This window comes from Dermochelys coriacea, chromosome 26, assembly GCF_009764565.3.
Source record: "Dermochelys coriacea isolate rDerCor1 chromosome 26, rDerCor1.pri.v4, whole genome shotgun sequence".
NCBI classification, from domain to species: Eukaryota; Metazoa; Chordata; order Testudines; family Dermochelyidae; genus Dermochelys; species Dermochelys coriacea.
This window is the reverse complement of record NC_050093.1, coordinates 3,096,814-3,113,273: the sequence shown is the minus strand read 5'-3', so window position 1 is coordinate 3,113,273 and position 16,460 is coordinate 3,096,814. Positions and strand designations below refer to the sequence as shown.

The following is a 16,460-nucleotide window of genomic DNA, read 5'->3' as shown; positions in this document are numbered from 1 at the left end:
ATACTAATATACTCTCCCTTTTTTGATCTGTCCCTATTAAAGAAGAAAAATCAACAAGTAAGATATTAACTTTTCACTACACAAAATTGCTCTCAATTCTTACAGCCGGTGCTGGAAGATGTAATAAAAAGAAATAACTGTTAACATTAAGTTGTCTGGAGAAGCCTCATGTTTCCTTGTTCTGCAATGGATATGTTTTTACTATCACCTAGTGGCCATTTGAGATGCCTTCCATAAGTGGCTTCTATTTTAATTGAATTTCCCTGTATTCTGGTTTAGAACAGTGGCAAGAGAATTATGCTAGCATTTCTGACTTCTGATACTTTTCATTCACAGGTTTTGCTTAGATTAAGTGAATGGAATATGAAATAAATATAGGTCTCATTCATATACAAAAATTGTACCTAAAACTTGTTGGAAGATTTTTGACTGAACATATTTTCATCAAAATATGCTGGGTTATCAAAGCCAAAATGTTTTGAAGAAATGTATGCATTTTTGAGAAAATTTTTAATGAGAAGGTTCCTGATGTGCAGGGTTCTCTGCTGACCAGAGAAAAAGAGAGACCCGCATTGAAAACCTGATGCTTTGCATTTAAAAACAGATGTTTTGACACAATTCCATTTCACAAAACGTTGAGAAGGTTTTTGTTTTGTTACGATGTGAAACAAAAACAAATTCTGATAGCTCATGTTGCAAAATAGAATTGTCGTCCTGTGGCCTGCTTTAGTTCTTCAGCTTTAATTATCCCAGTATAGTTAAATAGATACAACACCTCTAGCATGGTTGCTGTTGTATTGGTATAAAAGTGCTTATACCAGCATACCTAAGGAAACAATTTTTTATTTGCTTACATATGGCATGAATAAACACAGATTTACAGGTCCTAGTGTTCAAATTTATCACCTTATATAACACATTAAATTGCACATCAAAGTTGTGAAATGAGCTACAAATGCAATAAAAAATAAGGGATTCAAAAAATTAATAAATGGAAGGAGTGGGGTGCCGAAGACACTCCTGGCCTGGGACACCATTTGGCTTAGGGCCAGCCCCGTACTGAGCCACTTCAACTCCCACTTTCTTCAGTGGAATTTTTGGTGCTCCGCACTTCTCAAAACTTCTCTAGGTTTCTCTAATCGAGCATCCCAGTACAGAAGCACTCACAGTTAGTAGCCACTCTTAAAAATCTGGAGTCTACATAAAATAAATTCTTTTAGTGTTCAGCAACATGGAATGTACATAAGCTAGTAAGTCAAGTGCATGGCGCCTGGATGTAATACAGGAATCTTTTCTACTAGTCACCTTTTAAAAATTATTTTTGCCTTTTCCTTCCAAGAAAAAATCGTATATGTGATTTTTTCAAGTGACAATGGAATTCAGGTTAAATATAAGGAAACTGTCCATTATCAAACAGTAGTTATGACCACATAATACATTGCCCAAGATATTAGTTAACTATTATTAATTGTTTGAGCTGGTTAGGAAATTTTCTTTCCTGCAAAATTTTTCAGGTGTTTAATTTCCGACCAAAATTTCTGTTTTTCTGGTTGCCAGAAAAACAAAAACAAAAAATGTTTGTTTGGTTTTTTTTGTTCGATGAAACCCTGAAAATCTTTGACCATCGGCATTTTTTGGCCAAAATTTCCATTTTGTCAACAAAGCCATTTTCCATTTAAAAACAAAAAACAAAACCTTTTTGACAGAGAATTTTCAAACAGTTCCATTAATTGTTTTTCATGGCAGGCACTAAGATACCACGATGATGGGTGGCAGTATAAAACCCTAAGGAATTGTCTGCACTAGAAAATGTTGCTATTTTAACTATACTGATATATTTAAGCAGCAATGCCCCTAGGATGGACACAGTTATACTGGTTCAAAGAGCCTATACTGGTATAGCTTATTCCAACTGAGGAACCAAAATAAGCAATACTGAAAAAAAAAGCACTTTTATACCAGTATAATTGTCCCTACACTATGGCTTTTACCACTATGGCATTGTTACACTACCTCTTTCGCAAAACAACATTTGGTCCATGGTTGTTTGTTTTAGGCGAAGAGAAAAGGCCTGCGGAACAGGAACCTTTTTGAAGGCAATGACTACAAAGTGATGACTGATTGGCTCTCCAATGATTTTGTGAACATGACTTTTCCAGACGTTTGCCGGTAGGTAGAACAGAATTCAGTGTTACTTCCCTGCTTCCCTCTTAGGGTTTGTCTACACACGAAAGTCAATCCAGAATAAGGTAGGGTGTGAATTTAAAGCGAATTAACTATTCCTGATTAACTTCACGTGTTGGAAGCTCTTATTTCAGAACCAGAACATCACCCATGGAATTAATCAGGACTAGCTATTCTGGAATAATTCCTTATGTAGATGAACTATTAGGGCCTTAATTTGATTTCACTTAATTCATTTCTAAAGTGAATTAAGATTGACTGAATAAGGACACTCTAATTCTGAATAAAAGTATTCACACAGGGACTTAATGCAGTTTAACCAATCCACTTCAGGCCTGTTTCCTTTCCCCAGGTTCTGCTTTGTGAAGCTGGACCTTGTGCTGCTCGCAATTGAATTCAGAACTGGCATTCATGGAAACAGGTGACGAGAGAAGCTGCTGATCCATTTCTTTTAACAAGAGCTTGTCTGTAGTAACCATTCCCAACCCCCTTTGGATGAAATTTGTCCCTGGGCAGAGAGCTAGCACAAGGTCTTTGCATAGCATACACCCCACTTCAGCCCTATCTTGAAGACATAAGTGAGATTGATCTTTGGGCTGGTCAAATGCAAAGGGATGAATTTCACCCTACATGATTAGTTTCCTCTTCACCTCCAGGATGATCAGCAGAAGAGGCAAATGAATTACTGTTTTTTCATTGTCCACTCCTGTACTGAAGTGACTGCCCATTCCCCAAAGAAGAATGGATCCCGCTGACTCTCTTCCCCATCACCCTCTCAGATCTAATCATTGATAGCGTATCACCTTTTATACAGCATTTTTCATCCACAGATCTCAAAAACTTTATGACAGAGTTCACTGTCATTATCCATATTTTATGGATGGGTAAACTGAGGCAGAGATGTGAAGTGACATGCTCAAGGTTACTCTGCAGGCCAGTACCAGAGCTGGGAATAGAACCCAGATCACCTCAGTCCTAGCCTTGTACTCAAGCTAGAAGGCCACACTGTATCACATGTTACATGATATTACAGACTGGGGAGGAAGTGGCTCTAAAAGCCTCTGAACAGTTCAAACTCAGGGACCCCTCAGTGGAAGACACAGCATTTCCTGCAAAGGGCTGAGGAGGACAGGTTGAAAAATTTTCAATGAAATTTTTTTGTTCAGAGAAAAACACTATTTTGTTGAACATGAATGTTTTACTAAAATGTATTGGTTTTGGCAGAAATGTTTCTCAGGCCCAGGATGGAATATAAGAGAGGGACCTTCCTGAGAGCAAGCAATAGCTCAGAGTTAGCTAACTCATCTGACTTGTTCATCTGCTGATTCATTGCTTTTAACAAGGACTCAGCTAAGAAATATAAAAAAAAAAATATAAAAAATATCATTCCCAAACCACTTCGGATGAAATTTGCCTCTGGATGGAGAGCTAGCACAAGGCCTATGAATTTAGGATACGTCTATAATGCAAAAAAACACCCGTGGCAAAAAGCTCAGGTCTACAGACTTGGGCTTGTGGAGCTTGCACTTTAGCATTAAAAGTAGCCAAGTAGATGTTCCTGGTTGGGCTGGAGCTTGAACTTGGAAACACGACAAGGGGGTTGGATCTGAGAGTCTGAGCTCTAGCCCAAAAGGGAACATGGCTATCTTTAGAGACATCACATCAGCCCAAGTTTATAGACCCAGCCTCTAAGTCTTGCTGCCATGGGTGGTTTTTTTACTCTGAAACCTTTTTTTTCAGTGTAGATGTATCCTTCAATCCCACTTAAGCTATGTTGCAAGACTTAAGTGAGACTCACTTGGGATATGACCCAGGCTCAAGTTCCTGATCTACAATTAGGGTGACCAGACAGCAACTGTAAAAAATCAGGACATGGGGTGGGGGGTAATAGGCGTCTAAATAAGACAAAGCCCCAAATATTGGGACTGTCCCTATAAAATCGGGACATCTGGTCACCCTATCTACAGTAGGGATTAGAACTGGAGTCCACATCCCAGTTGAGTGTGCTGGCTATTCTGGGACAGGTATCTCTTTTTCTTTTTCTTTTTTTTTTCCTGTTTTTGCAAAGAATTTCAAAAGGTTTTGGTTTCATTCCACGTTGGAATGAAAACAAATTTTGTAACCTCTGGAGTTTTTGCAGCTAGCCCTGCTACTGAGCACACTCATCTCCAACTGGATTTATAGCAGGTGACGGCAGGCAGCACTTCTTAGGTTCGGGCACAAAGAGAGTTGTGGTTTTCTTTGTGTTGAGGGAGGAGGGAAGGTCCCCTGAATCAATATATGACTTCCTCTTTGTAGCACAATTATACAATAATGACTGACATAATGGCCCTTTTCCCAGCCAGTACAAGACCACGGTACCAGGGACATGACAATGATGACCATGGACAGAGACGGGCTCATGAAAATAGGAAGTGTTCAGCAGTTTAGGCCTCACTTCATGGTCTTAACTGGAATCTCATGTGTAAAGTGCAGATGTTTCACCTTGATTTGGGGTGATCCAGCTCAATCTGAGCCCATTTCTTTCCATTACTAATAGAAACACTTCCCTAGGTTTTAACCTCAGAAATTGCCAAGGTCCCTCAACTCCATGAAGTTTGGTCACAAAGGTATAGTCTGTCAGTGCTGAAAGCAGAATCTGCTAAAATCTGAAGCTGATCTGGGTCAGAGCCAGATAGTAGTCCCTAACTGCTCTACTGATGAAATGCAAGACACCCTAATGGGGATGCTGGAACTGGCTGAGAAAAGGAGAATGAGACAATGCTACAGATTTGAGAAAACATTACAAAATTATCCAGAAAACAGCAGTTTATTAAATGCAATTACTTTTTTCTGCCTTTGTAAATGAAGTGTCTGCCTGTTTTGGGGAAACTGCTGAGAACATGAAAAGAAACACTAACAACAAAACAAAGGGATAGGGGAGAGAGAAAACTGCTAGAGATATCACAGGGCTGATTTCCAGAGGTGCTGAATGCTCACAGCTGTGAAGTCAGTGAATGTTGTGGGTGATCAGCTCCACTGCAAGTCAGTCCCTGGGTGAATCTGGTGCTTCTGGCATCTGTAGGGAAATAATGGGAATGAGAAAGAGATGACAAGGAGGAAAACTCTTTGGGGCAGAGACCATCTTTCTGTTCTGTGTCGGTACAGAACCTACCACAATGGGGGCCTTGGTCTATGGCTGAGGCTTCTAGATGCTGCCACAATAATAATAATAATAAGGAATATTTTTTCTTCTGCATCAATTGTTTGTTCATTAGTAACTGAGTAACTAAAGAGGAGAAGCTATGGGGAGGTGTCCTCTTCCTTTCTGGGTGGGAAGTGAAAAGATGAATCCTTACATGGCTGTTCCTGCTCCAGCTGTACTGCCAAGACCCATTAAAACTGTGTTGAAATCAGTAGGATGTCAGGATGTCACTGATACATCCAACAGCTGGGTAGCTCTGCCTAACTGTATCTGATAAATTTAGTAACACTGCAGGGGGATTCTACCTAGCTGTACCTAGTACTTATAGCAGCACAGTGGGTACATGCTCTCTGAATGTGCCTGGGATGTTCAGGTGTCTTTTTCCGGGATGTAATAATATGTTTAGCAGTGCAGCAGGTGCATTGAGCCTGCACATCCCTTACACATTTCACAGCACAACAGGCTTTAATGGGACATATTTGGCGTTCTCAGCTACACAGTGGGTGCACCTGGATCTATCTGGAATACGCAGCAACTGCAGCTAGACTATGAATTTATCCGTTACATTAAAATAAATGTTTTTAAATTGTCTTGAGAATGAAAAGAGTCAGTTTCCTATAAACATAGCCATCTAACAAACATTTTTAAAACATTTAAATTTTTTTTTAAAAAAACAGTTATTATAGTGCAGTAATTCTATGAAGATTGGTCTTGTCATTAAGATATTAGATTGGGACTCAGGAGATTGGGGTTTTAGTCATGGCTCTTCTGCAGACTCCCCATGTGCCCACAGGCAAGTCAATCTCTCTGCCTCAGTTTTCCATCTGTAAAATCTTCACTTAATGAAGGGGGTGTTGTGAAACTTGAAGACAACAGTGATAGTGGGGTGGTGTATAAGTGCCTCGTACACTATAAGGCAAGAAGGAGTCATTATGACCATCTACTCTGACTCCTTGCAGAACACAGGCCAAAAACCTCACCCAATAGATGCAGATGATCAGAACAATTTACCGAAGCTAGTGGTAGATTCTCCTTCATGGAGAATATTTAAGTCAAGATTGGCTGATTTTTCCAAAAGATCAGCTCTCGGAATTATTTGGGAAGTGCTATGGCCTGTGTGATACAGGAAGTCAGATTAGATTATCAAAATGATCCCTTTTGGCCTTGGAATCTGTGAATGGTAATTTGCCTTCTTTGTTTGTTTGTTTCCAAACTGTTTTCCAGTAGCATCCTGGTCAACCCATCTGCACAGATAAAGCTCCATCGAAACACAATGGGCTTTTTTATTGCCAAATCCAAGGTGGAAGTCAAAAGGTAACTTTCTGTACTATCCTACAGTAAAAAAGTTCTAGATGAGCAGAGCTTTCAAGAGTTAACAAATGCATTTGGACCTATTCCTCCACTCCTCTAAATTTAATCCAATTTCTCCTGATTTGCTTTTGTTGACCAGGGCTCATTTTTACTGTAAAGCCTGCCATAGTGATATTGATAATCCGGAGCTGATTAAAAAATGTCACTGCAGAAGCAAATCTTGGACAAGATCCTTTTCAGGTAATGTTCTGTTCAGACTGGGTTTCAGTTAGAGGAAATAGGAAGCAGCTAGCTAATTCCTACCTGATTCTTAGGTTACTGAATCATCCTCTTCTTTATTCTGTCTGTGAAAACATAGGTTTGAACATAACCCTTTTTCCTTCTGAAAGATTGAAACTGAATTCCACACAATTTATTGAGTGCAGATCTTTCAGACAAGTTCTCAGAAGACCTTTAGATCCCATCTACTCTGACTGGACAGTAAAGGTTCCTGTTGCATTTTTATAAGAGCCACATCTCCTTGGCCAGAATTTCCCCTATGCTCATTGTCATGCTTTGCGTGGGCAGCTGCTCTTTAACTTCAGAACTGGAGTCTGGGGCAATTGCATCTCATTGATGCTGTATGCGTATAGTTTGTGAGGTGCTTTGGTGTGAAAGGTGCTACAGGATAAACCCAGAAGTCCTTACTCAGTTTGTGCTCAATTCCTGCTCAGGCAAAACTCTCATTAAAGTCCGTGGGAATTACCCTAAATAAAGGTCGAGTATGACAATGAGTAAGGATGTCAGGATATTACTCTCTATATAAGATATTATCATCATCATAAGACTAGAAAATAATAATAATGAAGGCAGAAAAGATGTATTTGAGATTGAGCAAGGATGTATTATAAGATTTAACGAGTTTAGGCTAAAAATTGGGAAAGCATAGATTGGACAGGAAAAACTCCTATTCACGATAATGTCAATGCAACTGTGGAATGGCTCATTCCCATCCTACCCCAGATTCCCTGGGACTGGAAATGGGACCTACAGCCTTTCAGTACTAAGTCGCCTGCTGAAATCTACCCCAGGTAGTAAGTGCAAATTCCTTCAGTCCATTGGTTCTTCATTGGCTTACATGAATGACTTGATGGATCTCAGTTCATTCCTTAGTGGATACATGTCCAGACCAAAATGTACATCACTTTGGTCATTACTAATTAACACCCTTCTTGCTTCATAGATTCATGGAGTTCAAGACTAGAAAGTACCATTACATCATCTAATCTGACCTTCTGTACATAAGTGGCCATTAAAATTCACCCACTTATCTCTATATTGAGCTCAATAACTTTTGTTTGACTAGAGCACAACTTGTGATATACCAGCATGAACAGAAAGGCCATGGAACTGTGATACCCTCCTATTCCCATAAAGTGTTCTCCTCAGAATAATGTTGAGGTTCATTGTGGTGGCCCACTGGAGCACCATGCATGGCAGCTACAAATACTGGCTGAAATTTTCAAAAGCAGTCTAATGCAAGAGTTGTGTCTAAATCTCCTAGTTTGAGTGAAGAATGTGTATTTAAATCTAGACTGTTTTGAAATTCTCAGGCACTGTGTCTGTGCCCTGAATATAGGACTTTTGCTGTACAAAGCTGTCAGTCAGGTATCTTTCATCAGCACTCAGCAAATTCTCACACACAAAATATATATTTTAAATAAAATCTCCTTTCAGCAGTAGATGGCAGCCAAGCCCCATTATTAAATATCTGGCTAAAGTACACAGGGCTGAGATAAAGGAAAAACTCATTCATAGAGAATGCTCAACAAAACAGGCCATGTGAACAAACAGAAGCATGCTGACACCTGGAGGATTCCATGTAGGAATGTCATTTTTAAAGAGAAATCCTAGCCCATTTTTTCAGTTCCACATACTTATTAAAATAGATGCAACTAAGGTCCCCCAAAACCAGTTGATTCCCAGAACAGAGATTTCTATATAATACAAAGACATCTCAAAAAGAGTCATCAAGAGACACATGGACAGACATTGACACTGTAAGAGCTCTCACACCTGATGACTTTACCTTTTCCTTCCTATGCAATTTAAGGTGGTTGGATGAAAGAGCAAGGTGGGATTTTAATATAAATGTAGCCTGATAAAAAACAATTGTTTACAGTTCTTCACCAGATAGACTGCAGGGAAACAGTTGCTTCAGAGGAATGCATCCGATGAAGTGAGCTGTAGCTCACAAAAGCTTATGCTCAAATAAATCTGTTAGTCTCTAAGGTACCACAAGTACTCCTTTTCTTTTTTTGCGAATACAGACTAACACGGCTGCTACTCTGAAACCTGTTCAGAGGGATCGAAAGTATTGCCAGATGTAAGAAGTTGCTGTTAGTTCTCCCTAGCATTTTGGTTGTATCAGAGCAAAACACGGCATAAAAAGAAGTGTTTTGGTCTGTGACAAAAGAAGTAATGCAGCTTAATCAGTACATAACATCCTGGCTGCCTCTAGTTTCACTGTCAGCTGAAGTGAGATAAGGAATCGTGAGTCAGATCCCCAGCTGGTGTAAATCAGCCTCTTTCTGTTGTTTTCAATGAAATTAGGCTGATTTTACACCAGCTAAGGATCTGATTCATTTTCATTAACCCTCAAACTAACGCAGAAGCCTAAGAGAATTGAATTTCAGTTAAAGCAGCCAAAAGCTTTCCCACTGTGCATCACATACAGTCTCAGCATTTAACTGGAGTACGCATGGCTGTGAAAAACCAGGGCAATCTGTTAAAATCAGAGACAAGGCTATTCCTGCCCTAGCCCCAAAATACATAATAGCTTGCCAATAGCTATTGGTAATAAAACATAACCTTCCCCCATCTGGGGCTGCCATGGTATTTTTAAGAAGGGAGCCAGCCTGAAGCCTCTATCTAGAGACCATGTACATCTCTAGCGGTTGTGAGGCCTGGTCCACGCTAGAAAGTTTTACTGGAATAGCTATGTTGGCATAGCTAGGGATGTGAAAAAAATAGCATGCCAGCCAACATAGCGATGCTGGCAAAATCCCTAGTGTAAACAGTTATGTTGACAAGACTCCTTTTTCTGGTATAGCTTATTCCATTTGGAGAACTAGTTTAAGTTGTCCCAGCAAACAAATTCTTCTGCTGCTATAAATTGTGTCTCCACTGGGAGGTGTGGTCAATATAGATCTACTGGTATATCTATGCTGGCAAACCCTCCTAAATTTAGACAAGGCCTGAGATTTTCAAACATGCCTAGAGCTTGTCTGCACCGGGAAATTTATCTGCATTGCAATAATTATCTCACTATAGTTGAATCTACAGCTATAGGTTTCAGAGTGGTAGCGTGTTAGTCTGTATCAGCAAAAACAATGAGGAGTCCTTGTGGCACCTTAGAGACTAACAAATTTATCTGGGCATAAACTTGGGTTCTAGCCCATGAAAGCTTATGTCCAAATAAATTTGTTAGTCTCTAAGGTGCCACAAGGACTCCTCGTTGTTTCTACAGCTATAGTTATACTTGTATATACCAGTAAATTTTGACATGTAGATAATCCCTAAGTAACTTAAGCTAACGGGTTTTATGCTCATAAACTACTTAGGATCAGATTTTTAGGTGCATTTTGTCACCTACAGATGTAGATCGCCACCTGATGAGATTTTCAAAAATCCCTTGGTGCCTAAGGGAGGCCTTCATGCATTTTTGAAAATTGCAGCTCAAACTCTTAGATGACAAAATTCAGCCTTAGCACCTTGAAAATCAAGGGCCCTGATTTATCTCAGTTGAGAATCTGGCCTTATGTGAATTACATGGGGAGTCTGTGGCAAAGCCAGCAATCAAACCCAGATCGCCTGATTTACAGTCAAATGCCTTAACCTGAAGACCATCCTTCCTCAAACTCAGAGGTTTCTCAGATGATTGTTTCTCCTGAAGCTAGTTAGGCTGGTTTTACATTTTATATACCATATCTGTCTTGGCTTACCATACTTTTATTAAGCCTGATCTCCTGTAAAGGCTGACAGCTGCATGCTGTGCCCTCAGAGAGCTGTTTTCTTTCCCACCCACCTCCTGGAGAACAAAGCCCCAGATAAGGAAACATCAGTCACTTGGATAAACTGAGACAGGACACTGTAAGTAAATAGAGGCTAGTAGAATGGCAGGTAGAGCTATCTTGTTACCAGGAGTAAATGCACCTGCTTCTAACACACCTGTGTGGTCAATTGCTGCTTATTAAAGTTGACAAATGCCCCATGCAAAAAGATGTCCCTTTTCTGCCAGGTGTATGTTTCAACTCATGAGACCTTTTAGCTGGATTAGAACAGTTTGGGAAGAGTTACCGCATCAGAAGGAGATAAAGGGCGTGATAGGTTTCCCCTGTCAGACTGTGCGATGAAGAGATATGTGGGTCTGAATGCTTCTCCAGTCCAACTTCCACCCACATACACACATGGGACATGTTTGGACACATGTAACGTAATGCTGAGCCTCCTGTCAGGCTCTGACAGTGAAAGGAAAGCAGAGTGGAAAGGCAGATGGCAAGACAGAGAATCAGTGGGCCAAATCCTGAGACCATTGCACAGTTGTTACTCAGCAGGAAGGACCTCAGAATTTGGCCAAGAGAGGATTAGATGGAACATCAGTTTATTCAGAGAAATGATACTACAGTGGTTAGGGTGCTAGTCTATGACTTGAGAGGCCTAGGTTCATTTCCCTGATCAGCTGCCGACTCCCTGTGTGACACTGGGCAATTCACTTGCTCTCTCGGTGCCTCACTTCTCCATCTGTAAAATGGACAAAATAGCACTTCCCTTTTTCACAGGATAAAAAGGTTCAAGATTGTGAGATTTTCAGACAGTTGAGTCAGTAATTTAAGTACCTAAGGCAGATTCACTCTTCCCTCTATGACTTTTATTTCTAATCAGGCGGAAGAGATTGTCTAGAGCTCTTTCTCTAATCTAAGCATAACTCACATAAAGAGCATCCCCCACTCTCTTCCCACAAAATGCAATTGAACACCAAGACATAACTGGCTGTGCAAGTGTGTGTTATACCATAGGACCTAAGGGCTTGTCTACATGGGGACAGTAAAGATATGTCTACACAGAGATTATACTGGCCTAATTTAAGTTTTTTCTATTGGTGCAAATGAAGTTAGCTGTGCTGACAGAAGTCATCTTTCATAGAGATAGTTGTGTTTACAATGGGGATTATGTTGGTATAGTGATGTCAGTCTGGGGTGTGGTGTTTTTCACACCCCTGACCGATATAACTATGCAGGTATAACTTTTTAGTGTAGAGCAGGCCTCAAGAAAGTTAATCCGAATTAACTTGTAAAATGGATTAGTTGAACTAAATCTAAAACTAAATTAAATCCAAGTGGACAGTCTGATGCAGAATTATAAAGTGGCCTTAAATTGGTTGATTTTGTTTCACCTTGGAAGTGAATTAAACTAAACTGAGCAGGCAATGTCTACATAGCTCCCTAGTGTGAATTGCAGAGGTGTGAATGGCAGAGTGCACTGAAGAGCTGTGCTCTAATTGCTCCAGGTGGATACAGTGGGGGCGAACTAAAAGGTACCTTGTTCATGTTAATGTAGTCCCCCTTCAAACTATACTATAGCACATAGTATGCATATGACAGCCATATACATGGCCAATATCCCATAGCTACCAGTTAATGCAGTCCTCTTTCAGACAGGACTTTATTATCACAAACAATGTGCCTTTTAGTTCACATCAGCAGCATTCACATGAAGCAGTTAGAGTGCAACACTTTGCTGTGTTCTGCAATTCATACTCCACCATTTACACTGAGTTATGGTATAGACAAACACTAAGTTAAGGCCACGTTAATTCTGAATGAGCATGTCCACACAGGGTTTAACAAATCCACTTTAAATTCACACCTTTGTTAATTTGGATTACTTTTCCTGAGTGTCCCCATGCAAACAAGCCCTTAGTGCATGGTAAAAGTATTCACCTTTCACTGAATAAGACAAGTACAAAAGACACTGGAAAAGTCTGATTTAATCCAATGGTATATAGCTTGGAGTTTGCATTACCAAAGGATAAATGGGAGGGTCACCTGTTTTGCGGGGGGCGGGGGGGGGCAAAAGTTGGCAGTTTTGAGTGAGTTTTACTTTTAGTTTTTTGGTTTATATGAGTCTTCTAAAAACCACAAACAAAAAGATTTATTTGAACAGCCCTTTTGAATGAAACCATGAGTCGTATGTGGTATTAGTCATGTATAAGGCTATCATGTACATACTATACATATGCACCATAATATAATACTGTGCTTTACTAGCTGTGTGGTTGTTTGACTAAGCAATTACCTAAAGCCCCATTGTCGAGCATTTTTTAAGCCCCTGCAGAACTCTCCTATGGCGCGGTGGCCACTTGCAATCCTCATAGAAATACAACCAAAGGATATATAAAGAGAGGCAAGTTCCTTTTCACTACGTTTGTTTTCAGAGAAGCTGAGGATTCCTCAAGAAACAATGCACCTTCCAGATCGAGAGCCAGTAAAGTCGAGGTCTCTTGGGGTTCTTCCTGTTACAGGTATCACTGCCAGGTAAGAAATTCAGAACTCTTCTTGGTCTTGCTGCTGCAGTGAATATTTGTGTGAGAGGTGAGAATGGCAGGGTGTTTTCTCTCAGGATGGAATTAAAAACCCTTTGCACGTACTACTTCTTGTGGCATTGCTACTGGTTTTGATTGCAATGGATGGTTTAATGGCTCCTCCCTGCCTTGATTAATTGAATGGCCTCATAGAAGCTCAATTCAACCTTACACACATCCAGCTTCTCAGTCCATCAACCCATACTCTCCTCGAAGGGCTCAATTCTGCAAGATGCCAGGAATTCTGAACTCAGCACCTGAAAAAAGGTGCTCAGCACCTTGCATACCTGGAAGGTTTAGCAAATCTGGACTGTGGTGCAGCATGGGAAAAGAATGATATAAAGTTGAATGGCCTTGAATCCCAGAGAACCCCCTGACAGCAGTCCCACTTGTCTAACCTAAGCGCCAGCCTAAATCAGTCTGCTGACCAAAGTGATGGCAGCACCACCAGGGGAGAGCTTTCCAGGTTTCACAATCTAAATTCCTCCAGCTGTCTCCACTGGATATATGGTCATCAGAAGAGTTTGAACCTGGGCACCACACTAGAGACCTCTCCTACAGGGACTAAAGGAGTCACTCCATTTAAGACAGATTGTGCTACTCTTACTCACATTGAGTAGTACTTACCTTCACAAGCAGCCCTACTGACCTTCAGTAGGACTGCTTATGGTGTAAGGTGCTACTCAGCCAAGTAAGGGGAATCACTATCTGATACTTAGCTGGCAGCAGTAATAGGCTGTTATACTGTGATGAATCATGCACTAGAGGGGGATGAAGGACATATTGGCCAGAGTTGATATACAAGGACATGTGGGGAGTACACAAGATCCTGGCTGGGGAGGAACACGCAACTAACATGTGACGCTATCTTATTAAAATATGACCCTGTAGATCATTGTTGTTACAACGGTTATATAATTGCAACAAATCTTATACAAAGTGTGTCAAGTAAGGTGTCAGTAGAAAGTTATGATTTGCTGAATATGATTATGCAATGATTATGCATGTATCATTTTTGTATCTGAAATTATGAGCATTGGCTCTATACCTGTATTTCAATTGTTTGCTTCTGGGTAGCACCCACAAGGTATTTAGCCAGCACATTGTGAAGGAACTATTCAAGTGAATGTCCCATTAAAGAACACTTAACTCACAATGGAAGACGCCCATCTACACTTAATGGACTTTCCAGCTATGACTAAGCAAAATCATGCATGGACATGTGACTTGTCCATGTGACTCCAAACATCATCTTGTCAAGGGCAATTTTCCACAGTGAGAACAATGGGTTTTCCTTCACTTGAGAGAAGCTATAAAAGGCCCAGGAAACACCTCTATTTTGCCTCTTTCCTGCTCAACCTCTGGATTATGGACTTACACTAGTGGGAGCATTCTAACCAAGGGATCAAGGACCTTCCAATGATTTGGAAGCATTGAGAGACTTAACAAACCAGCAGTTTATTCCATCACTGCTACAAGCCTGAACCAAGAACTTTGCAATTACTGTATGTATTTGATTCCTTTAACCAATTTCAACTCTCTTCTTTCTTTCTTTTTCTTTCTTTCTTTCTTTCTTTCTTTCTTTCTTTCTTTCTTTCTTTCTTTCTTTCTTAAATAAACCTTTAGATTTTAGATACTAAAAGATTGGCAATGGTGTGATTATTGGGAAAGATCTGAGTTATATATTGACCTGGATATGTGGCTGTTCCTTTGGGATCAGAAGAATCCTTTTGTTTGATGAAACAAATAACCATGCATCTTTAAGTCTAGTGTCTGGATGTTCAATCCAGGACTGGAATGCCTAAGGAGACTGCTTTCCTGACTTCTTGTTAGACAGTGTGGTGAAACAGAAGTTTACTTTTGTTGCTGGTTTGGTATATCTGATGGGAGAATAACCACCAGTTTTGGGGTGTGTCTATCCTATTTCTCAGCCGTTTGTCCTGAATTTGGTATTCTTCGTTGTGACCCTGTGAGACGCACGGTGACACTATAATAATTTTCAGCAAATCATAACTTTTCTGCTGACACCTTACTAGACACACTTTGTATAAGATTTGTTGCAGTTATATAACAGTGGTAGCAACAATGATCTACATGGTCATATTTTAATCAGATATCGTCACACAATGTTTGTCACTTTCCTTCTACAAAGGCTTGAGATCTAAGTCTGTTAACAGCTCATGAACAACACAATCCTTTTCTCTGTTTTGACAGCAAAGACAAGCATTGGCATAACAAAAACTCCAAGGTCTCCTCTGGGTAGTTTTGCAGCTCGGCAGCTGTCCCCAGCACTTACATAGGATCAGAACGATAAAACGTTGTTCATTGCTCCTGTTCTACCACCAGTTAGGTCAGTTGTAAATATTGGAACTGAATAGTAAACACATACACATGCACCATTAGACTGTGCTGACTCGTTAAATATAAATGAAAACACAATTAATTTATAACATGTCTCTTTTCCCCTTACATCCCACAACATAATTTACACACAAAAAAAGAGCCCTCACCACCTGCTGAAATATCATTATTAAAATGTGCATGAAAAGTCAATTATGCCAGAGGGAGGTATTCAAGAGAAGTGAGTTTCCATATTCTGTCATTACACCTTGGGGATTAGGTATTTCTTATTTATTTATTTTTCCCTGAGATCTTTGCTGCCGCTTAACAAAAAGGAACACAAATGTTACTAGCAGATGTACTGTAATTCCCTGAAGATGCAGCCAAATACGCAAATACATAATTCCTTTCCCCATCAAGGTTCTCCCTCACCATCAAATCACAAAAGAGGCAATGATGTCCCATCTAGCCAAGGCATCACTGTACCCTACACAAGGTTTTCGGATGTCTAGATTTAAATGCCACCAGGGATTGGACTTCCACTGCTTCCCATGGGAGGACATTTTACAATGTTACAAAAAGAAAAGGAGTACTTGTGGCACCTTAGAGACTAACAAATTTATTAGAGCATTAGTCTCTAAGGTGCCACAAGTACTCCTTTTCTTTTTGCGAATACAGACTAACACGGCTGCTACTCTGAAACCTACAATGTTACAGTTAGTAGTAGTAGTATTTACTATGGGCATTATAATAGTGCCTAGAGACTCCTATTGAGATCAGGAGGCACTGGATACACACATAGTAAGAAACAGTCCCTTT

At 40.1% G+C, this 16,460-nt stretch overlaps 1 protein-coding gene across 1 annotated transcript in view; it reads left to right on the top strand.

Annotated features, from left to right (window-relative positions):
- Positions 1-16,460, top strand: part of KCNU1 (potassium calcium-activated channel subfamily U member 1) — a 79,153-nt gene that overhangs the window by 22,143 nt on the left and 40,550 nt on the right. Inside the window, exons 15-21 of the mRNA XM_043502910.1 lie at positions 2,057-2,169; positions 2,537-2,605; positions 6,596-6,682; positions 6,819-6,919; positions 8,253-8,326; positions 11,500-11,539; positions 13,155-13,254. Coding sequence (XP_043358845.1) covers positions 2,057-2,169; positions 2,537-2,605; positions 6,596-6,682; positions 6,819-6,919; positions 8,253-8,326; positions 11,500-11,539; positions 13,155-13,254 — 584 coding nt within the window. The remainder of the gene's footprint in view (positions 1-2,056; positions 2,170-2,536; positions 2,606-6,595; positions 6,683-6,818; positions 6,920-8,252; positions 8,327-11,499; positions 11,540-13,154; positions 13,255-16,460) is intronic.